This window comes from Peromyscus maniculatus, chromosome 3 (assembly GCF_049852395.1).
Source record: "Peromyscus maniculatus bairdii isolate BWxNUB_F1_BW_parent chromosome 3, HU_Pman_BW_mat_3.1, whole genome shotgun sequence".
NCBI classification, from domain to species: Eukaryota; Metazoa; Chordata; class Mammalia; order Rodentia; family Cricetidae; genus Peromyscus; species Peromyscus maniculatus.
The window spans coordinates 65,471,763-65,495,275 of NC_134854.1; the positions used below are offsets into that span (position 1 = coordinate 65,471,763).

General features: G+C 52.8%; 1 protein-coding gene across 50 annotated transcripts; it reads left to right on the forward strand.

Moving 5' to 3' along the window:
• Nucleotides 1-91: 91 nt before the first annotated feature.
• Krabd3 (KRAB domain containing 3) lies at nt 92-22,089 on the forward strand. Of its 50 annotated transcripts, none has more exons than XM_042273174.2 (19): nt 200-427; nt 7,307-7,446; nt 7,831-7,950; nt 8,458-8,607; nt 9,254-9,409; nt 10,497-10,631; nt 11,031-11,204; nt 12,075-12,224; nt 12,972-13,172; nt 13,600-13,773; nt 14,160-14,336; nt 16,196-16,348; nt 16,820-16,972; nt 17,093-17,179; nt 17,620-17,814; nt 17,905-18,045; nt 18,544-18,666; nt 18,998-19,108; nt 20,200-22,089. In XM_042273174.2, exons 2-19 carry the CDS (start codon nt 7,413-7,415, stop codon nt 21,009-21,011), a joined length of 3,246 nt encoding a protein of 1,081 aa, XP_042129108.1. In that variant the 5' UTR covers nt 200-427; nt 7,307-7,412; the 3' UTR covers nt 21,012-22,089. The 50 variants fall into 50 exon arrangements, with proteins under 50 accessions (XP_042129093.1, XP_042129103.1, XP_042129094.1 ...); XM_042273162.2 differs by having other exon boundaries at nt 225-427; nt 7,320-7,446; XM_042273163.2 differs by having other exon boundaries at nt 225-427; nt 7,320-7,446; nt 10,500-10,631.
• Nucleotides 22,090-23,513: the final 1,424 nt, after the last annotated feature.

Below are 23,513 nucleotides of genomic sequence, written 5' to 3' on the forward strand. Positions count from 1 at the left end.
AGCATGCGCAGCCGCAAGCCCTGTCAGGACGTGGCGGCCTCCAAGCGGCCCCTGAACCTGAAGAGCTGGAGGTGCGAGGGGCGGAGCAATCAAGCGAGCCCCCGCCACACCCCCCTGGAGCCACGTCCCAGCCACGGAGCCCTCTGGGAAGTGTAGTCTGCGCCTGCGTTGTTCTCGCCGTGAGGCCGGGGGCTGCGGGCGGAAGCGGGACCACCCCCTCCCGCGATGCGAGGCGCGGGGCTGACCCAGGCGAGCCAACACTGCGGCTCCCCGCGCGGCCCGGCCCCCGGCCCCGCCTCCTGTCGTGCGGAGCTGGGCCGCTGTCCTCGAGGGTCTCGAGGGTCTCGGTGCAGCCTCCTGCCGGAGCCGCGCCGGAAGCTGGGTGGGCCGGGGAGTCGCGAAGCTGAGTTCCGCCATGGCGCTCCAGGTAAGGCGAGCCGTTGCGGACCGACGGACGCCTCGACCGGGCTTCTCGGTGCAACGCGGCCCCCTGGGCGACGGGCCTGAAAGGAGCCGTCACCGCCGACTTTGAGCTTGGGTGAGCCCAGCCAGACCAGCCAGATGCCCAGGATTCCCTGGCCAGAAGTCTAGGGCTCTCCCCTTCCCCCAGGAACACGGACCTGGAGCTTTTTTTCTACCTGGAGAGCTCATTCCTTGGGCTTTTCAGTACAGGATATCATGAGAGGGTGTGCACGATCGAGGCCTGAGCGGGACTTGAGGGGATAACTAAATCTGACATTTACTTTTGTTAAGATACGGAATCCCGGGGAATGGGGCCAAGAAAGTGGGGAGAAAGAAAACAGATCCAAGTTATGCTGGTAAAATGTGTCGGTCCCAGAGCTGGAAGAAGAGCCCTATCTGCTGTTGTGGCCTAGGCACAGTTTGGGCAGGGTCGTAGGCTGTGAAGATGCCAGAGCAGTTACTGCACTGCCTTCTGGGTAGACACCCAGAGTCAGATGTCCAATTTTGTTGCCCATGAGCTTTGGCCAGACTTAGGCAGCTGTGTTGGGGTGTTTAGAACAGCGTGTGGCTAGATATCACTAGTACCCCACAAGTATGGTAAGGTAAATGGGATGTTGCCTAGCCCTGGAGTGTCCTTTGTAGCTTTAGCCGACAGGCAACCCAAGCACACTCTTCCACAGAAATGCTCACTGACCCCATCCTAGAGACTGGATATTTGGGTTTCTCGTTCTCAATCCAGAGGGAGTTGGACCGTGGATCTCTCAGACCTGATGTTCAAGGAAGGATGTAGCCTCATACTGTGTAGCTGCGTGAAGAAGATGGTCAGGCATGGTCAGTGGGAATGCAAGAAGGTCACAGTCTGATGGAGAGGGATAGGAAAGGCCTGCAATCTTTGTGTTCAGTTTGACTCCAAGAATCACAGGGGTGTGTGCCCAGTTTGCAGGTGGGGACAGTGAGTGGTAGCATGGTACAGGATCTGACCTGGTAGCCTGGGGCAGTGGGGCTAGGCTGACAAAGACTGCAATAGACAGACCCATCCTGTGAGTGCTGAAACTGCAGTTTCTTACAGAGACGACACTGTAAAAGCACTTTTTAGGAGGTCCATCATGGCAGCCGTGAGAAGGAGGTTGGTCATCCACCGTCGTCCTAGTTAGCTCCAGAAGCCTTTCTTCTGATGAACGGGGGCAGGAGCCCAGATGGCAGGCCGGTGGTAGCTGTCTTCCTGAGTCAATCTCCCCACGCCCTCTGTCTCTTCCCTTCCTCTCCCCACTCCCTCTCCCTCACACACACTTTTCACTCTTTCTTCACTTTTTATTTTTATTTATTTATTATCTATCTATTTACTTGTTTTGGAGACAGGGTTTCATGTAGCTGAATAGGACCTTGAACTTTTGATCCTCCTACAACCACCTGGAATTATAGGCATGTGCCACTATATCTGGCTTGTGGTAGCACTGGGGGTCAGTCCCAGAACATGCTGGGCAAACACTTTACCATCTGACCAACATCCCCACCTCCACTTCTGTTTGGGAAACCTCTGAAGAAAGCATCAGGAGTCACGGCCAGTTCTCATTCACATTTTATAAAAAACATTGTCAGTGAAGATTTCCTTTTGAGGCTAGGATGGAGAGAGGTCTGGAAAATAGCACACACCAAGGCCTAAAGGAGCCAGATATATTTAGCCTTGAGATAAAGAGCCTCACATCACCCCCACCCCAGTCAGGAGTGGTGTTTAGAAGAGCCTGAGGTGGCGAGTCACGCTCTGTAAATGGATATTAGGCAGACCAGTCTAACACTTTATGTACTCCAGCGTTTATTCCAGACGTTTTGCCCATTTGTTTTGTCTGCACTATCCCTATGAACCAGGACATGATCCACTATTACAGATGAGTTTGCTAAGGCTCAGATGGGTCAGCTGTTGGGCTGAAGTCTCCTAACTAATATATTGTCATTCAGGGCACCTTAGGTTATGGCTCTCAAGAGGACCAACTTAACACTAAGAGGACTCACAAAAGACAAATGAACAAGAATGCTGGAGTTTGACAATAGCCTCCACATTTCGCCTGTTAGAAACTTAATTCCCAGTGTCTTGTTCATGCTTTGTGGGGAAGTCACTGGACTTGTTATTAATGGGCTATTGAGGGAGTAGCCTTGTTTGAAGGCCTTTCTGGCTTGCTTGCTTTGTTCACCATGTGATGTCCCCCACCACTCTCATGGATTATTTGATGTAGCAAGGAGGCCCTCAACCAACATGGCCCCTTCACTCTGGACTTCCCAGAATCTGCAACCGTAAGATATCAATCTGTTGTCTTTATAACTCACCTCCTCTCAGGTGTTCTGTCTGTTACAGTAGTAGAAACAGACACAAACAGAGAGTAAACCAGTGAAAAAGGGAGCTGATGAACTGACAATGCATGAAGATACAGCTGTGGAATATCTAGCCACCTGCCTTCTTTGTATTTCTATATTAAAATAAAACCTAACATGGAGCCAGGTGATAGTGGCGCACGCCTTTAATCCCAGCACTCGGGAGGCAGGGGCAGCCTAATCTATACGTTTAAAGCCAGCCTGGCCTGCACAATATGTTCCAGGACAGCCAGAGCTGCAATAATGAGACCTTCTCTTAAAAAGCAAACAATAGCTACAAAACAGTTTTTTTTTTTTTTTTTCTTTCATGGTGCTGGCTGCTGAGAAATGCAAAATCAAGGGACCAGTGTCTGGCAAGGAATCAGCATCTGCCTTGATGTGTGGGTTGGCTGCTTTGCTGGTTGCTCAGACCAAACACTGGCAGAAACACCTAATGGAGGCTAGGTTGATTTGGCTCATGCTTTTGGAGAGTTCAGTCATAATCATTTGACCCATGTAGTTGGGCAGACCATCTCGGCAGTAACGTGTGTTCTCCAAGTCTTGATGATTGGGAGATAGGGGGTGTGACAGGAAGGGACCAGGAGTACTACACCCCCAAAGGACCCACCTCCAGTGATGTACTAGGTCCACTTTTTAAAGTTCCTATAACCTAAAATAGTTCAGCAGGCAGGGAACAAGCTTTTAAAACATGAGCTTGTGTGGGCAGGGCTAGGGCGCTTCACATTCAGCCAATAGCACTGTCATCCCACCGTGGAAGGCAGAGGGGCAGAAGAGCAAAAGTAAACAGAGAAAGAAGAGGACTGAACCCATCCTTTCATCAGAGAATGACTCCCCCAGATAATGGCCTTAATCTATGCATGGCCCAGTCGCTTCTTGTGCCTAGAGTGGATCCTGCATGGGAAGCCAAGTGCTAATGGAGATCTGTCTCCTAAGCACAGAGGTGCTGGACAAGCTTGACAGCTGGCAGCATGGTGCTTTGGTAGCCTGAGCCACGCTGCTATTTAGGGAGAGTTCTGCAGTGTAGGCCAGAGTCTACACGTCATGTGGCTAAGGCCAGGGACCCACAAGCTAGTCCTTCCCTCTTGCTGGACTGCTATTCTGTGGGAGCACCCTTCCCTCTGACAGGGTCAGTAACAGCTGACCAGGTTCCAGCTTTCAGGTGGCAGGCCCCATTGGGTCATGCCTCTCTGTTGCCATGACTTGGTCACCCTTTCCGATGACTGATAATTCCTGTTCCCTTCGTAGTCACAGTGAGAAGGTTGGATCATAAACAGAAACTTCCATTCTTTTGGCTCTCTGACCCCTTCTTGATGGTGAAACTCCCCTGATCCCCCATAGTTGTCTGCTTAGTGCACCTGGGTGGTAGACGTTCCTATGTCATAATTTGCATGATATTTAAAGGACAGCAGCATCTGAACATGTTTAAACAGTAATTAAAGTGTGTAAGCAAAACAAGTATATTTGGTCTGTAGGAGGCATGTGTATGCCCGTTTGGACCTGAGCCTGTTGTCACAGACCTGGGGTTCTGTAGCTCACACATGAGGACTCAGCAGCTTCTTCCCACTCTACCAGCCAGCCCCCATGGCTCCCAGGCATTGGCTGATAGGATACAGGAAGGGAGAGGAGGAAGAGGGCAGCCCAGAAAGGACCAGAGGACACAGCTGTAGCAGAGATGCCAAAGGCAAGACTAGGAAGTGATGGGTTGAATACATGGGGGGTGGGGGCACGGATTGAAAGGTAGCCAGGTGGAATGGGGTCCTATGGTGGCATCTCCAAGAGCATCTGAGACTTAGAGATGCCCATGAGGATTCAGGCTCAGCAGGTAGTTAGACTCACAGCTGTGTGTGGGAAAACATCTGACAAACTCAGCAGATAGCAGAGGTGCCTGGGGCCAGGTTAGAGGAAGCCTGAGGGCAGCTTCCGGGAGGCCTCCAGTGCAGTCACCAAGAAGCACTGAACTCCCCCAGCATAATGGTGAATGACCCGTGTGGAATGCCCACTGGGGGAAGCTTGCCAGAGATGCTACACCCAGGGTTGTTGCTGAGAACAGGTCACTCAGACCTTCTGCTGGCACCTGCCCCAGTGGCAGACACCTCAAAAGGAGATGTGTGTTCAGCACAAACTGAATTGCACAGATTAGTCACTGTGTTAACCAATTAACCTGTAATTGGTTAGGTAGAAACCCTTTTGAGATGCACATTCCCGGGTGCGTGCCTGGGTTTACCTGGTGCTAGGCATTTTGAAGGGCAGCAGTGGCAGGCCTGCCCCGTTGGCTCCTTAGTACAGAACCTAAGATTGTCCACATTTTATGTCTAGGAGGCCAAAAAGAAATGCAAAATGGCCGGGCGGTGGTGGCGCACGCCTTTAATCCCAGCACTCGGGAGGCAGAGCCAGGTGAATCTCTGTGAGTTCGAGGCCAGCCTGGGCTACCAAGTGAGCTCCAGGAAAGGCACAAAGCTATGCAAAGAAACTCTGTCTCGAAAAACCAAAAAAAAAAAAAAGAAAGAAATGCAAAATGGCTCCCTGCTAGAGGTTTGTGGAGTATCTGAGGTGTTCCTGAGGGATAGTGGCCATAGTGGGCCAGAGCCACAAGCTAAGCTTGACAAAAGAGGCTGCTGAATTGCCCAGCAGGCCATGGAGATGGTTGGGAATGCACAGTGGGCTGAGGCGAAGGACACTGACTGTGATCCTTTTGGGCTTCTGGCTGTCCACAGTCACTGGAGATGCGGTCCCTAGCCAGATGTGTTCCTGGAGCCTAACTACTTCAAAATGGCAGGGCTCTAGGAGTATGAGCCTAGTGTATGCACAGTGGTAGCTGTCAGCTGTCAAGAATGGCAGCCGAGAGATGGCAGGGAGTGGGTGGTAAGGCTGCCAGTTAGTAGCAGAGACAGTTTTTAAAGTCACTGACTTAAATGCATGAAATAGGCAGTTGACTCTCCTCTGCTTTATTAGAAGTGTCCCCATTTTTGTCACAATTCCTTCTTGCAGATCATGCTTGTTTCTCACTTAGATGGATTCTTTCCATATTTACATTCTGTTTGTGTCATTTGCATGGTTAATTTCTGCCATAGTCTAAGTTCATGCCTATCAGATGTCTGTCATTGTCTCAGTTTTCATGGCTGTTTGAAAGTCTACTGAATGATGACTTTTAACGAAACTAAGAGATGTTGCGTTCATCTTACAAAGCCATAAGGTATAGGAGGCGAGCCTAGCAGGTACAGGTGTGTGGAGTGTGGATGTGAAGAACTGTTTCCTAAAGCTCCGGGGGTTCCTGGTTTCTTGAGTCCCTAAAGACTACACTACAGTCTTTCAATGCTAAGTGGCAATAGTTGGGGGCGGATGGTGTAGGGAGCATGGTGAGATAGGCCTCTAGATGGGGCCCCTAGAAGGGCTCTGTGGCCATCACCTCCCACTGCGTGCTTCTGCTGCATGTGCCTGGTGAGGAGTGCCACAGCTTTTCACAGTGGAACTGACCACAGCTGGCCTAGGGTTTGTGGCGAGTTGAAGCCTTGCAGGCAGGTGGGACGGGAAGAGTGAAGGTGAGTTCTGCCCAGCAGTGGAACCTGGACCAGATCGGAGTCTGCAGATCAGGGGCCCTGAGCACAGGTCAGGCCTGGAGTACCTGGCTCACCTGCAGCCTGGCTGGCAGGTGGAAAGGGCTTGATCTCCTTCAGACCTTCAGGGCTTTGTGAGGTTCTGTTGCTGCCCTCCCCCTGCTGTTTGGGGGTGTTTAATTTCTGATATAAATTATGTCATCCCTGCTGAAGAGCAGTAAGTGGGATTTTTCTTTGCTATGCAGGTTGATTAATTCTGGTCTGGAAATCTGAGATGGAAAATGCTCCAAAAGGCAAAACTTTGGAGCACCGTGATGCCCTGTGTAGAGAAGTCCACATCTGAGCTCCTGTGATCATTTGCAGTCAGAATGCAGGTGTACTAAACACGCTGTAAAAGTTTACCTCCGCCTAGGTGCATAAAGAACAAAATATAAAAGAATTTCTTGTTTAGATTTGAGGGCCATCTCTAAAATAATTCATGATGGACATGAGAACATTCAAAATCAAATATTCAAAATACATCTGACCCCAAGAATTTGGGGACAAGAATAGTAGCCCTTGGTAACGAGCTGGTTTTGTTAGTAACCTGATGTCCTCCTCTCAGTGCCGCGGTGCTGGAGTTCCAGGTTCTCCCACAGTCACTTAGTAGCCGACACAGCAGATAGGGCCGACTGGGTACTGAGGAGTGGAGTTCCGCCCTCCCTAGTTACACCTGTGGTGACCTTGTTTCCAAACGGTTGCTGGTGGTGGCGCACCTTCCTGGGCACCCAGGCACTGCCCCGGTACCCGCTCCCCCCGGGCCGACCCCACCCAGGTCTGCACTGCCCGCTCCTGGTGTTGACCGGGAGACGCACGTGGCTCCCTGAGCTGAGGGACAGTTTGGGTGGGCCTTGTTGGCGTGGATGCAGCCAACCCCCCCGGAGACTGTGCCCACAGGTGCCCATCAGCTTCAAGGACTTGGCCGTGCGGTTCTCTGAAGAGGAGTGGCGGATCCTGCAGGAGGGCCAGCGGGAGTTCTACAGAGACGTGATGCGGGAGAACTACGAGACGTTGGTGTCCGTGGGTGAGGGCCTAAGGCCTCCAGAGTGCGGGCTGCAGGGACAGGAGAGGGGAGCAGGAAAGGAGGCCAGGGTCTGTGCCCGGGGGCCTGGGGTCTCCGTGAGGCCCTAGGCTCCTCCGGGCCCTGGCCTCCTCCTCTGTGAACTGAGTAGTTTCAGGGGAGTGCTCAGAGCCTGAGGCTGCCCAGGGCCTCACTTCCCTTGGTTCATTTCTGTGAGCCAGAGTAGGGGTGTACAAAGCTTTCGGGGTGTCTGGTCTTTTGAATTTGGTGACCACACAAACATGAATGGAAAGCTGTGCGTAGATAAGCAGGCATCTGGGCCATCACATGACTGCGGGAGGGTAAAAGCCACTCTGTTCCCAGAGTAACTGCTCCTTCTTTCCCCAGGGACCTCTGAGCTGCTTCCTCTCTCTGCTTTCCTGTCACCCACAGAGCCTGGAGGAGCCACCGCGGGAGAGGGCCACCATGATAAGGGACAAGAACCCCCACTGGAGCGTGGTTCCCAGGGTAGGTCCTCCCAGTGGACTTGGAGCACTTCCTCCTAGTCGTGGTTTTCAGCCCCTGGGTTCTGCCCCTCAAGTGACACTGACTTCAGCTAATTCAGTCCAGGCCTCCTCGAGACCTGCCGCTCTTCCTCTGGGGGAGGCTCGTTGCCTGTAGTCTAGTCCATGGAGAAATGCTCAGAATAAAACCTGAGGTCACATGGGGGAGAACCTCTGCCTTGGGCCCCACTCACCCCTACCCAGAGAAGCCTGCTGTTTAGACAGTAGAGGTGGCACGTGGGGCCCAGAGTAAGTGAGGGGAGGGAGACGGCCGGATGGAGCCGCAGGACCCTTCAATGTTGCTCTCAGTGGGAAGGAGACAAGAGGAACTTCTGGGTAACGGCGCAGAGCCCTCCTGAGCTCAGCCCTCCATCCTCTGAGCCATGTGCTCCCTTTGGCTGCGCCATCTGTGATTGCCAGGGTTCCCTGGAGAGCTGGGTGACTGAGCACAGGCCCGCACACCTCTCCACAGGAGGGCAGCCCCAGCAGAGCCTACACCTCACCGCCTTAGTGCAGCTGGTGAAGGAGATTCCGGAGTTCTTGTTTGGAGAAGTGAAGGGCACGGAGGACTACCCCGAGAGTGGGAGCACCAGTCTGGATGGGGAGCGAGCGAGCCCTGAGGGTAAGTCACACAAGCTGCAGAGTGACCTCAGTACGGTCCACGGGGCTGTGCGCAGTTCCTTCCGGCTCAGCTCTTGACCTCTCTGTGCTCATCCTCTGAGCTTGTGGGACCCAGTGGGGGTGGGAACAGTCCATGCCTTCTCTCGGTGTGTCTGTGTCCAGCCACCTGGTGACCCCTCCCTGCTGCCTGTACTTTGCATGGTGGTGAGCAGTATGTTTGTCCCTGTTAAGCAGATGGGGAACGGGAGAGAAGCTGAGCTTTGTCCAGATAGCCAGTGGGTCCTAGATCCTACTGCCAGCCTTTCTCTTTCTGCCTCGGAAACCGTTCTTTCCCCTCTCCACCTGGTCCCCCTAGAACATGTCCCCTACCTGCTGCAGCCCTCTGCAGTTAGTGGTGGATGACACAGGGAGGGAGCAGAGGTATAGAGCGGCGCTGACTGGGTGGGGTGGGATGTGGCTTTGTGCTCACTGCTCTGTGCTTTATCAGGACATGGCTGAGACATAAATCTTCAAGTTTCAGAGCTCAGCAATGACACTGAGCAGGCCACTGGCCCCTGGTCGTTGTTAGTGGCACAGGACAGGGAAAGCACTGACTGTGGTAATGTGAGGACAACTTACCGGTTGGCGTCTTCTCCATCTCCCAACAGTAGCTGGGGCTGTGGAAACTTACCCTCCCCGAGGCCTGCTTAGTTCTCTTCCGGAGAGCCCTGCAAGCCACCCCAGCCTGGCCAGCACACCCACGGGCAGCTCCTCTTCCAGTGGCCCTCCTGGAGACTGGGCACAAGAAAGCCTCCTGCCTGCCAGTGAGTCTGACCCAGTGTGCACAGGGACACCCAGCACTATAAAGGCCTACCCCTAGAACCCGTCTTGGAGTCCATACCCTCTTCACTTTCTCTGGCTCAGCTTCCTCTGTAGGTGACTGGAAACAAAGATCTCTGAATAATGAGAAAACACACTTGGCCTCTGGTCTGCAGACCAGGTGATTTGATGCTCAGTTCCAGATGGCCGGTCCCTGTGTTCATCACTGAGGACTAGAGACACACACACAGAGCTCTGGGCAGTTCCTATGTGCAAGCCAGGCAGATCACTTACCTATGTGCCCCTGGTTTGATTCTCAGCTGCCTCAGCAGAGCTAACAACAGTGAAGCAGCTCCAGCCTCTAAAGTTTCTCTGGGGTCTCAGTTTGTCTTCTAAAATATTTCGAAACTGTACTTGTCTGAATGTGTTGGTTTTTTATTTTTGGTTGTGAGCCTAGCCTTTAATGGCTAAGCCATCTCTCCAGCCCTGTTTGGTGTTTTAATTTAGAATATTTAAAGAGATAAAGATTAAAATGGGCACTCCCCAAAAATGTACTCCAATTAGCCTATGGTTCCATGTGCCATCTGTCTTACAAGCCCACAGAAGAAGCATGAGTAGTGCTTCCAGGAGGTGGTGGGCTACACAGAGAAAAACCCTGTCTCTAAGGGAAAACTAAACAAAAACAAAAAACAACACCACACACACATATACACACACACACACACACACACACACAAAAAAAAAAAAAAAAAAAAAGAAGAAAAAGCATGAGTACAAGCCTGACCTGTGTTGTGGCTGTAGGCTTCATTAGCTGGGCCAGATTCAGAGACTGGGGTCAGGGAAAGGGTCAGGAAACATTCAGCTTGAGCGAGTCTTGGTATTTACAGCTAAACCAGAAGGAAACAGGATATAGCCTCCAGCCCTCCTGGAACAAGTCCTCCAAAGATAGCCCCAGCACGAGAGGCTAATTTTTAGGGTTTGGGTGACTCTCAGAGGGTTGGAGAGTTAGAGTGGTCTGTCCTCTTGGGGAGCAGGTCTGGGGTGATCCCAGAGTCTGAGTCCCCCTAACATGGCTTTCTTTGTGTTTTGCACTAGGAGCTACTGATAAACCACTCTCCATAGAGAAGGAAGGCTTGGGAGCCTCAGGAGAGACTTCCATTCATCCCACTCAAAGCCTGGACCAGAGCAAGAGCCACCTAAGACAAGATAGAGGCGGCATAGGAACAGGTGAGAGGCTGGCTTCCCGGGGTCGAGCAGTCCAGAGCTGAGTAGGGTCAGAGAAGGTCATGTCACTCTCTCCTCTGAACTTCATGACAACCCTGTAAGACAGTGGTTCTCAACCTTCTTAGTGCTGTGACCCTTTAATACAGTTCCTCATGTTATGGTGACCCCCAGCCATAAAGTTATTTCATTGCTACATCATAACTATAATTTTGCTATTGTTATAATATCCGATATGTGCCCCCAAGGGGTCATGACCCACAGGTTGAGAACCACAGCTGTAAGATAAGCTTTGTGTGTGTATGTATGGGTGATGCTCAGCTGCCCAGAGATGGTGGGGATGGCTGAGGGTCTCGTGCTGCCTGTGGGGACTACATTGACCTTAGCTGCCTTGTATGTGCATAGGAACCTCTCCCGAGAACAGTCCCTTGCAAGGCCTCATCAACTGTCTGAAGGAAATCCTTGTGCCCGGGCCCCAGCACCGTGGGACAGCCGCAGACTTGCCAGCTTCTCTGCCTGGCCTGAGTGTGCTGAAGCAGAGCAGAGCTGAGGTGGAGCCAGGGAGCCTGCCCTGCCCGGGTGAGTCCCTGGGCACCTGGCCTGCTCAGGCCAAAGTCTCCACAGTCCCTGGGAAGTTCAAATCGCCATTCATAGCTCTATTGCTGTGTTCCAGGCCATCTCCCGTGAGATGGCCACTTTGGGTGCTCCTGTGTCCCTAGGGTCAGCTGTCTGAAGCCCAGTGGCTTTCAAGGATAGCAGCAGACTTTGTCCTGTTCTCCTCACTCTTCTCTGCTCCTTCTTTTTTTTTTTTTTTAAGGTTTATTTATTTATTATGTATATAGTGTTCTGTCTACATGTATACCTCCAGGCCAGAAGAGGGCACCAGATCTCATTATAGATGGTTGTAAGCCACCATGTGATTGCTGGGAATTGAACTCAGGACCTCTGGAAGAGCAGGCAGTGCTCTTAACCCCTGAGCCATCTCTCCAGCCCTTCTAATGTGGGACTCTGAGGATTACTTTAGGGCTCAAATGTCACTTTCTGTTGACATGAATGAGGTGTCAGTGGACACTGAAGTCTGCCTGAGGTTGCCCTCAAAGGGCTGCCTTTGATCTTTGGTGTTGCATCTGTAGAGGATCGCTGCTCCATCCTCTGGGTTGGGTGAACTTAACTGCAGAATTCCTCTCATGTGTATGAACGTTCCATGTGTATGTCAAGGCCTGATACACCTTGAAGCTAAGTTGTACTCAGAACTCAGAAATTGCCAGCCCGCCCTCTTCGATTTGCACCCCGAGTGATAGCTGTGTGTAGGTGCTGCCCACCTGGAAGGTTTACAGGTCCTGGTTTCTGATCCTGTGCTGCTCAGACTGCACCCCAGGACAGTCCTGGTCTGTCTGTCAGAAGACTGAGGTCGCTGAACTTAAGTGAAACATATGTCTTTTCCCTTAGTGAAGACAGAGCCAATATCCGGGGATTGTCCCCTTCAGGGCCTGCTGAACTGTCTGAAGGAGATCCCAGAAGCCCCAGACGGGCGTCCCAGCCCCTCAGGAGCCGGGGACCTGCAGCTGCAGGAGGAGCCAGGGAAAAGGAATTCTGGAGGTAAAGGCCTTTTGCTAGATTAGTGGTGGGGGAGCTAGATGTAATGTCTTTGGTTTCCTTGCTCTGAGTACAGCTGTGTGTGACCCTTCACAACAAAATGGATGTCCTGTGTCAGCATGTTGGTCCGACAACCCCATGCTGGACCTCATCACTCTGTACAAGAGCAGAGCATGTGGGAGACCCTTAGTCAGCTTCATAATTTTACAAACTGGCTCTTGTTGTAGGAGGTAAAAGAGCTAGAGAACTTTCTAGAAAGGATATTGGGGTGGGAGAGGGAAATGGAACAGAAGGCAGGAGGTGTAGCACAGCAGACCGTAATTGTGACGGGGGATTGCTGCTGTCCTGTGTTCAGACAGCAGGTATGGCTGGAGGATGGGTTTCCCAACACGCATGTTTGGACCAGGGATATTTGTCAGATCATCAATAAGCTTGTATTCCCGAGAGCACGGCCTTGAGAGGGTGGGGCTGAACAGGCCTGAAGCATGAGGAGCAAGGTCTGATTTGTTGCTGACCAGGGAGGGGTTCACTTTAACATCCCTTAGAAAGCTCCCGAGCACCCCAAAGGTGGTAGAGATGTTACTTGCATCTGTGCTCGGGATTGAGAGGTGATCATACCCAGAGCTAGTGACTGCTGTGTAGGCAGAGGAACCTTGGAAGTCCCTCCGAACCCTATAAAGTGGAGCTCTTAGGACTTGGGTTGAGTCTAAGCCTGCAACCAGGGCTTCCTAGCACTCACCTTCCCCACAGGGATGAGATGCCCCCAGACTCCTCCTCTCCGCCGTAGTCATGGAGCTGGAAGTATGCTTGCCGTGGTGAAGGTAGAAGATGGCTGGGTCCAGAGTCCCCCAGTGCCAGCATCTTGCCAGCTTAGCAGGCAAGGCCACGGTCCCTATTTCACTGGAGATAGCAGAGAGGTCCGTGTGCCCCGCTGGGGCCCCATGACTCTCGGTAAGTTCTGGGTTCCAAAGCCCACAGGGAAGTAAGTACCTGCTTCTCTTTCGGCCAAGGAGCCTTTCCCCTGCCTCTCCTCCCAAGCTGTTCCATCTCACTTCATGTCCTCAGTCAGGCCCATGCTCAGGCACCCTCTGGTTTCAGGACCTTCTTTTTGCAGTGAGGTTGTGGCTGTGGAAGCTGGCCACGGCATGCATGTGGCTACCCCACCCTTCTCCTCGGAGTTGGGGACAAGTTCATTCCTTCTGTAGAAGCAGAAAGCATTCACAGTTCCTCACTGGAGGATCTCCTGCTTAGCAGATCACTGGAGCCTGCTGTAGAAGTCAGGCTGTGGGCCAGCCAGCCAGCCAAAGGCCAAGCTGGGGTCTGACAAGCAGGCCAGAGCCCAGCAAGAGGAGATGACAAGGTGGCCTCTCTTGTCCAGCCGGCAGGGCCTCAAGCTCACCGCTAGAAGCTCTGGAGGCCTGTCTGAAGGGCATTCCTCCAGGCGGGTCATCACCTCTTCAGCCGCTAGCCACCTCATGGTCCAGAAGTCCCCAGCCAGGAGATGCTGGCTCTCAGAGACTTGAGCTACAGCCGCAAGGATCACACAGTGCAGGTACTCGGGCCCAGGCTGACAGTTATTCCTGTGCATACAGTGGGAAGATGCTGAGGGCACCATCTGCTCATCCCCCGCTTGGCCTCCTCCTCGAGCATGTTACCTTCTTTCCTAACCCCTGCTTCATGCCTTCCCCCAAATAGCTGTCCAGGTTTGGTGAGAGCCACATTCTCCCCACCCACTTTCCTGCTCTGAGGTCTTCTTATTCCCAAGACTGTATGGGGGTAGGGCGGGGGGGGGTGGGGGTAGACTTTTCAGTGCCATGGGAAAGAAATCCTGGAAGGGGAAGGAGCTCCCTGGACTGGGTCTTCTGGTGCCATATACTGTAAGACTCAAGGACTTCTCCAGCATGCTCTGCCTTGACCCAATTATACTTCTCTCTGCAGATGCTTCGAGAGAGCCACTTCTGCCTCTGAGCTTGCGGGGCTGCATGAGAGAGGGACCTGGGATTCAATCCTCTGGCTCCCAGGGTACCCCTACCAGCTTCTCCTCAGCCAGCAGCAGTGATGGGGATCTGGATTTCAGGAGCCCCAGGAGCAGTCAGGGACAACGGCTTGGGAAAGGTGAGCTGGTCCAGCCTGAGGTTGGAGTCCTCTGGGAAGGAATACATTGGTCCTTGTCCACTATTATCTCTGCCTCAATGCCAGAAGAACTGGGTGTACCAAAGCAGAAACAGACCCAGGACTTGTCTTGGCAAGTGAGAGGGGTCTGTTGTAGTAGCTTGGCTCAGAAAGGACAGGACAATGGCTGGCAATGTGTCCTTAATCTCCCTTACACTAAACCCTTCCCTATCGAGGAAAAAAGAAGTGTCTATAGTACTAAATGACCTCCAGCTGAGGGGACAGTGCAGATCTTGGAAAACCGCCTGCGGAACTGTACTCACTAATCTGTGCCTCCCTGGGCCCTGACAAAGGAAGTCACTCTTGGGGACTTGGGGTCTTCTGGAGCTCTCTCAGCATCCCCCTTTGCCTTTTCTCTTGGAACCATCATGTCTGTCTTCTCCTGTGGGTGGATACCCAGTGCATCTGCCCAACTGTGCCCTGGCCACATCCATTGTTAAAGGCCTGGCAACATAAATTGACATCTGCCTCAGTGGCGTGGCACCAGCAGCCCAGAGTGACTCATTCTAGTTTACCCTGATGAGTTAAACGAGTTTACCTGAGGTTCTTCAGGCACTGTGGATGACTGTCAACAACAGCATTTTCTCAGAGTCCCCAAGCCCACACCCACCAAGCTCCTGATTTATTTGGCTCTCAGTGTACAGCTGAGTCAGTAAAGCTGGGCTCGGAGTGCTGCTGCCCAGTGTTAAAGCAACAGAGCTTAATACAGGCCCCGACGACAGGAGGCACAGACAGAGCCAGACGCTGGGCAAGTCGCACATTCATGTATACCCTGCTCTTGCCCTGATCTCAGATTCTGTTGTTCTTGCCAAACACTGCCTAATTGTGGGCAGGATGGCTTACTTTGCTCTTGTCTGGCACATAGAAGAGCTAAGTGACATATTGCTGCAAGGTGGAGTTACTCTTGTAGCATTTGGGAGACTGCCTTCATTATAGTGCCTGCTTTCTCTTTTCTGAATCCTACTGAGGAAACACCCCCCCATATAGAACTCAAATGCCCCTCAGCTTTCATTGCCCTCCCATGTGTACCGTGGCATACATGTGGTCCGAGGACAACTTGGAAGAGTCAGTTCTCAATTTTCCAACACTGTATGTGTTCTAGACCTCAAACTCAAGTGTGCTTGATGCCAAGCACCTTTGCCTGCTGTGGTTTGTACTTCCATGCTATGCTATGCTATACCACCCCACGTGATCGTCTCTTGCTTATAATCTCTGCCTGCTTCCAGAGTAGACAACAGGTGCCTCGTGGCCTCATGACTAGTACTGTCTGCTTACCTTATCCCTCTAGAATTTCACATCATCTAGCTCCTTATTGCACAAGACTCTATCAGTAGGAGTACTAGCTTTGAAATGTATCTGAAACCTATCGAGAATTAGACCTCCTGTGCCCAGATGTGATACTGAGAGGCCAGAGGGCCTGCATCATTGCCCTCCTTGGGGGGTAAAAGAAGACTCGTGCACATTTTGATCGTTAGGGTGTCCTGTGCACTGAGCAGGCAGCATCTCTCCTTGGCATGGTGACAGCTCTTGTGCTAAACTAGACGCCTGTGACTAGACTATCTCATTCCAGCCCCCAAGGCAGACTTCTGTGTAGGCTTCTTCCAGGGCAGCCTGAGCAGGGCTGCCCCAGGCCACAGCTGACAAGTGCTTGAAGCCATGTCTTCATCCGGGGCCCTGAGCTAGCTGGACATATCCTATATTCTGTGCCTCCTTCCTCTGCCCTGGTCAGGGCAGAAGAGACGGGCTCCGGGGATTCACAGAGCACTGGCTACCCATCCAAGACTGTTCATGTTTGACTACAGGATATCCACCAGGAAGCTCTCCACTCCAAGGCCTGGAGAACTGTCTAAGAGAGATCCCTATCCCCAGGCCACAGGCTGCCTGGCCTTGCTCCTTGGCTGCAGACAGGGGGTCGAAGAGAACAGAGCCCAGGAACTGGACTGCAGACACGGACGGTAACGAATGGTATTTGTAGATAGCTGGGAGAAGAGCCGTCCCCTCTGCACTGCGGCCTTGGCAGCAGGGTAGCAGCCCTCGGGCCAGATCTCGGCTGAGCTGAGAGGATGCTCTGGAGACAGGCCTGGGCCGAGCTGGGGGCAGAAAGTCAGCCAGCCTAGTCTCCCCACTCGTGCAGACTCACAGTCAGAGTCCAGGATGTGGAGGCCCTGCCTGCTGCTCCACTGAGCCAGAGCTTTGCTGACCAGCGTCTCGGTTGTGACTGTGTCATCCCTTGTTGTCTGGGCACTGAGTTATACACCTCCTGGGATTCTCTGTAGCTTGGGTTGGGAGTAGAGAGGTCCCAGGGGTTTGGGCTGGTGTAGTGACCTGAAACGTGTGTGCTAAATGCCTGGTAATGGTAGAAATGCTGTCCATTCTGTGGGAGTATGAGGTTCCGTAGGACGTCAGAACTCTTCTCATTAAAACAGGACCGAGGGGCGAGGCCTGTGAGCCACCCCACCTTGGACAGGGTCGGGGAGAAGTGCCCAGCAGGAGTCTCCGTCTAGGCAGTCCACAGACCTGCCCCTCTACCTGCCACCAAGTGACTGCCAGGCCAGGACCGTGGCAGTGGCCGAAAGATGGTGAGCCGCCTTCTGTGCTGACACCAGAGTTTCCCCCTAGTGAGTTTTTGCCAAGGCAATAGCCTTCCCTTTTCTGTGTTTCTGTTCCTTCCCTACTCTCCTGCCCTTGCATGGATATAGACGTGGACCGTCAGAGTGGACTAAGAAAGAACAGGATGTTTGGCTTCCTTGGGGTATCTGAAGTGGAGACGCTGCTGGGATTGAAGGGTACCCTGTACACACTGTTGAGTACAGACTGCTCCAGCAGGACCACTCTAGTCTCCAGGGGTGGAAGGATGACCTCGCTCATCAGTGGTCCTCACTGAACGCTTGCACAGTGCTAGGTAGAGGGTCTGCTCAGGGGAGGGTTGCAGTCTGCCCACTGGGAAGGGCTGCCTCGCATGCAAGACTCAGGACTAACTGGAGCCTCACCAGGAGTAGCTTCTAGGGACTTGGAACTTCCGGAAAGTTCCCCAGCTCACTTGTCTGCGGACATGGCTAGCCGCTGGGTTTGTTTTTCTCTACCTACGACCAGAAAGTAAATTGTTCAGGGTCCACCAGAGCCCAAGTGGGCTGTGGCTGAGTGGAAAAAGATGCATCCTAAGTGCCTGGCCACCAAAACTGTGCTGTCAGGAACTGGGCAGTGAACTCCTTTCTCCTTTGTTTAGAGACAGCCACCATGCCCTCCCCTCTGCACTGCCTGGAGAGCTCTCTGAGGGGGATCTTGCCCGTGCGACCCCTGCGTTTCACCTGTGTGACTGGTCCTGACCCCAGTCCCAGCCCCTGCTCCAGCTCCAGCTTCAGCAGCTCTGATGGAGAAGACCTGAGGCCAGAGCCTGCATTCTGGCAGCCACCCCTCCAGAGTGAGTCTGCTGGCGTGGGGTGGGTGGTGGCGGTGAGCTGATCTCGGAGGTGCCTGTCAGTACTCTGATGCTAGCTTACTCATGACACAGAGAAAGACCACCTTCCCTCCAGCAAGGGTCCTGTCCCTCTGTGCCCTGTCCCTACAACATTCCCAGGAGTCAACAACAATAGCTGTCTTGCTGAAGACCCGGACAGACCAGAGTCCAGGGACTGCAGCAGCCTCGATACAGGTAAGTCTGGAGTCTCTGGATGACAGCCACATGTCCCCATGGTCCAAAGGTCCAGACTTCATTCTCTGGGTTTGGTTGTCATTCTGTTGGCTCTCCTTAAAACATCCCCATAATTTGTTGTACTTTAGATCCTGTGAGGGAAGCTGAGCCCAGGGCTGTGTTCTGTAAGGAAATCTGGGTAAACCACTGAATGATATGTGCATACTATCTGCATATATGCTCATTAATACATGCACATATATATATATGCATACACATATATATGCCATATAGTTAGTATCCAGTAACATTTTTAAAACTTGGCAATTAACAAGGAAAACATCAACAGTGGTCTTTTTCAATGCTAGAGCACTTGTGTAACATGTGTGAGGCTGGGTCTGATCACACACAGTGAGAACAGAACTTCTTGGAATGGCCCAGAAGTCTAGAAATGGCACCGGGTATTACAAGCCGCTTTACTCTCCCCCTGAGCTGTGACCCAGACTTTGTTACTAACAGGAAGAGCAGAAGGGACAGGAGTCAAGACCCCGTCACCCAGAAGAGAAGGAGCTGCAGAGCACACATGCCAGCCTGGCCCTGTCAGCAGTGCTGAAGTAAAAGGAGGAGGAGGAGGAAGAGGAGGTAGGGGCCAGGGAATCGTCTTCGGAAGCTGCTGCTCCCAGGCCTTGGCTACCACCTATGTAGGACTCAGGATGAGCCACACTCACATTTCCTCACAAGTCGCTGAGGATTTGCAGGAAATGGTGGAGGGGTTCCCACATGGCCCAGCAGGCCAGCCCACCAGCATTCGGCTCCCCAGCGTCTTGCACCTGATTTAACCATTGTTTAAAAGTTGCACATTTGTCATTGGGGGGAGGGTGGGAGTGGGGGTGTGGCTCCATGAGGACAGCCCCATGTGGAGTGGTACTGCCAGAACTGTCCTTGTCCCAAGTGTTCGATGTTCTTTCTGCAGAGGCAACTGGGTGCCCATGGCCTGCCTCTCAGCTGGAAGAAAGGCCTGAGCCCAAGGGTGCTGAAGACACCAGTGACCTGGAGCCTGGACATGGGCAACCCAGTGCCACAGGTGAGCTGGTGGCTTCTCCAGCATTTGCTGTGCTTTAGTGGCCTCTGGGGAAATCAGAACCCAGGTTCCAGCCTAAGGAAGTAAGCATGCTCCAAGTTTATCATTTGATTATGGGTAGGAAAATCTTATACTGAAGCCACTCAGGTACGTGGTCCACTTTACTTCAGGGTTTTCATAAAAGCCCACAGGCTCTCCTTTTAGAGGCATTGAGAAGCATCTGGAGTCCAAGTTTGGGTTTGAGGGAACTGAACCTCAGCACTGTTGAGTGGCCTGGCTGGGGTCCTGCACAAAGCATGGGCTTCCCATCGCCTTGTTCAGGGACCCACAGTGACAACAGGCAGGGTGACGCATCTGTACCCGGAGCCGTGCTGGGAAGGCACCACAGGTTTGCAGGACGCGGGGTCTGTGCCGCCGCCCTCGCTGGCTTGTGTGCGTGTGTGCATGTGCGTGTGCGTGTGCTGGGCACCTTCTTTGCCTGTGAGCTTTGACTCCTCCGAGAGTGCGAGGTTTTGTTAAGAGCCCTGGCTGCCCTCCCTCAGATGAAGCGTCAGACCACATTCTTACTTTGTTTTGTGATGTTTAGTTGTTAGTTTTCGCTTGAGATAAGGTTTCAAAAGTCTTGTGGGAGACAAGTAACCTAGGCCACTTGGAACATGTGATCCTCCTGCCTCAATTTCAGATGCTTGCTTTAGTTCAAGAACTTAGTGAGACCAGGTGTGGGTCCTTGGGCCACTTGGGCCATCACCTGTCCTTCCCTGTCTGCAGCCCTAAAGGTACCGAAAAGACAAGGGCAGAGCCTTGACTGGGGTTCAGTAAACAGCAGACCCCTCTTCCATTCTGGTGGATGGGTGAAGAATGGCAGGGACCTTGACCAGCACCATGTTGCCTGGGTGAGACCCACTCCAGGGGATGTGGGACTGAAGAATTAATTAGACGTTTTGGGGGATCAGTGGGGAGGAACCTAAGATTAAAATTCTCTGAAAGCCAGGCCTTATGGGGGCAGGATACTGAATACACTAAAGAGGTCTCTGGGGCCAGAGAGAAGGCCCTTACAACCTAAGTACTCTTACCCACTCTTTCTCTGGTTTCAGCCAGGACTCAAGGGAAGCTGCTCTCTGGGGACCCTCCGGAGCCACCTAGCAAGTCTCCCCTTCCCACAACTGTCTTGTCAAAGTGGCCACCCGCTTCTTTCCAGACACCATGCCCCTGTGGCAGATTCCTGCAGCAGGAGTTGCACAGCCTTGGTACGGCCCTCACGGACAAGCTGGATCAGCTTGCGTCAGCCTTGGCAGGCCTGACTCAGGAAGTGGCCACCATGAGGACCCAGATGGACAGGCTGGGAAGGCGCCCACAGAGCCTTGGACCAAAAGGCCAGGCTTCCTGGCGGTTGACCCTCCCCCGGAGACCTCACTGGGCCAACAGACTGGACCGCAGATACCTACCCTACTGGAGGCAGAAGGGCCCCAGCAGGCCCAGACCAAAGATGCTGCGGGCCCAGGCAGAAGGCTGCAAGGCTGCGGACCGCCCAGGACTCTCTAGAGGGAAGGGCAGTTTGGTGCCTCAGCCGCCTCCAGATGGTTCCTTGGTAGAATCTTCCAGGCCCAGCGGTAGCTCATCCCAGCAGATCTCCTCAGCACCTGGAGGCCACACTGTGCTGACTGCACACCCCCTTCGGGAACACACCGGATGCCACCAGAATCCCCCCTCCCCTTCAGTGCCTACTGCCTCGGTCCCCCTTGTGGCCACACCAGCAACCAGTGCAGACTCGGAACCTCAGGCTGCTGCAGTGGCAGCAACCAGCATTCCACACCAGCACAAGGAACCTAACAGCCGGCCAGGGGGAGCCCTCAGCAAAGACCTCTGGGGAGGTGACCACAGGGATCCGAGGTGGGGGGCCCATTAACTGTCCTGTCCCTTTGCTCAGGCTTGCAGAGGATGCTGGGTGGCCAGGATGCCTGGTAGGAGCCTCTGAGGTAAAACCATCGCAGGCTGCCTGCTTCCCAGGGGTTGTGTCTTCCTTACCTGCTCAGCCAGACCTCTGATCACTGCTGCAAGTCTGGCCCTTTGCCTCTGCTGTGCCAGGCCCCCGTGGTGTCTGCACAGGGCCACTCTAGAGGCATCCCTCCGCCATACCTCCGGCTTGCTTGGCTCAGGTTCAGTCAGCCAGCTGCTCTTCCTCCTTAGCAGAGCCATCTAGGTTCCAGGTGGGTGTCATGCATACTGCATATGCACAGAGCCAGCTGCAGAGGGCACCATGAAGGCACCTTAAGCTCCTGCTCCTGATCTCAAGGACACGAAAAGGCCAGTCTTTGTCTGTCTAGAGTGAATATTCACAGATCTCATTTAGGGAGAGCCTGGCCTGTGGTCTAAGCTGAACTGACCCACATGAATTCTAAAACTAAATATATTAGCTGCTAAGAAAAGGCCATTTGGCTGCAATGGAAGAGTGCTCAGAGGGGACGGCACTCGGGCACGGTTACCTGGATTGTCACCAGTGCAGTGAGAACGAGGCAGCTTGCATTTCCCTCTTCCACACACACACACACACACCTCAAGAGAACTGAGCATGCGCAGTGAGGCTGGGCACAGAGTACTGCACATAGGCCAGTCTCCTAGGCTGTGTACAAGAGTGTCACAGACTTAGTCTGGGCAGCTTAAATCAGGGGTCCCAAATCAAGGTCTTGTCAGGGTTGGTTCTACAGAGGGTGTCTGGCTCTGTTGGAGGCTGTCTTCATGCTCATGGTATCTTCTATGAATCTCTTCTCCAAATGCCCCTCCTGCCAGGACACAGGATGTTTTGGTTGGCACTCATTCTCTTTTGAACTCATCTTCGCTAAAGACTCTAAGGAACGTCACATTCTGAAGTGCCAGGGGGCACAGCATGGTCAGCCTTTCGACATTATGACAAAGTGTTGTCATCTAGAAAGTTCACGTTCAAGAACCAGACAGTTGAGATTAAAAAAACAAACTCCTGTTTTAAATCCGTTTATAAGTTTGTGTTGGGTTGCATGTATAGCATTTCTCAGCTATGTGCAGGTTGGATGTGCCTGTGAGGATTAAACCTTCAGCATATAATGGGGAGGAGGGCACCATCTAGCTCATAATACACGAAGGCCTGGGCCACTCTTGGGTTTAGCCTGGCTGACTACATGTCACTCCACCAGCTTCTGCCCTGGTGAGATGCTTGGTAATGTACCACAGCTAGCCATCCACATTTACTCACCTCGTCCTTCAGAGTTGATCTGAATTCCTTTTGAACCTGAGGACTTTTCAGGAGCTGCGCCTATACCCACGGGAGCTGGGAAGGCCAGGGCCTGAGCTGTCTGCTGAAGCTCAGGGTGACATGACCTTGTCTGTGACAGCCCTAAGCAGTTACCTGTGGCTGCTTTGCCCTGTGACACTCTAAAGTCATGCTCTCTGGAGATATCCGGGACTTGAGTACCCCTCAGGCCTGGGACTTGGTGAGTGTGACTTGGGCAGACACAGTCACAAAAGATCATTAAAGTGTTTTAGTCATGTTTCTCAGCCTGTGGTTCGCGGCCCCAGGGGTCACATCAGAGAGTCACAATTCATAGCAGTAGTCAAATAACATGAGTAACAATAAAATAGTTTTATGGTTGGGGCGGGGGTCACCACAACATGAGGAGCTGTATTAAAGGGTCACAGCATCAGGAAGGTTCTCAAACCACTGACCTAGAGACTAAAGCACACCCCCAAGAAGTCCACCTAGAACGTAATACAAGGTACGCACAGGGCATTGACTGGAACAAGTCCAGCTCACCACAGGTCGGAGTAGAAAACCAAAGGCTGCCCTTGTAAGGAGTGGGCAGCTGCATCTCCAGGCTAGTGGGGCAGTGCTGGTCTTCCCAGTGCCGAGGGGCAGGGGTAAGGCAGGTTGAGAGAGTGAAGAAGGAACATTCAAATTCAGTATCCTACTTGGAAGACTAGGCGTCCTTAAACTGATGAGACAAATTGGGGCCTGATGTGGGTGGCCGTGGCCAGGACAGGAACTTGGTCTGCCCTGCTTGAGTGACTCTTTCTAAGCCAGAGACCATGTTGTCCGTCAGTGAAAAGGGCTACCATGATGCTCTGCGTGGCACATCTCCCTTGAAGGCAGCCAGCACAAGTGAACAAACAGCAGTACGGGGCTGAGTTGCCAGGGCCTGTCATCTGCTGGGTGTTAAGTACCTTCCTCTGCTGTGCCTGCTTAGGACAGATAAAGGCAGTAAGTGGTTCGGATCCAGTCGGACTGTGTAACGGGTTTAAAGAAAACTTTAGGGGGAACATGAGCATGGAACCGGCTGAAGCTGTGTGGTGTTGCTCTGTTCACACTCAGGAAGTCTCCAGGACCTGCTGCCGCCACCACTGATAATCAGAAAGCCCTCTGGACTCACCGAGAACAGTT

Bases quoted from the DNA above. Each gene is read 5' to 3' on its own strand.
- Krabd3 (XM_042273159.2), top strand. From the start codon at position 226: ATGCGAGGCGCGGGGCTGACCCAGGCGAGCCAACACTGCGGCTCCCCG. The intron at 8,608-9,253 runs GTAAGTCACACA...ATCTCCCAACAG, and splicing joins GGAGCGAGCGAGCCCTGAGG to TAGCTGGGGCTGTGGAAACT. The intron at 13,774-14,159 runs GTACTCGGGCCC...TTCTCTCTGCAG, and splicing joins GCAAGGATCACACAGTGCAG to ATGCTTCGAGAGAGCCACTT.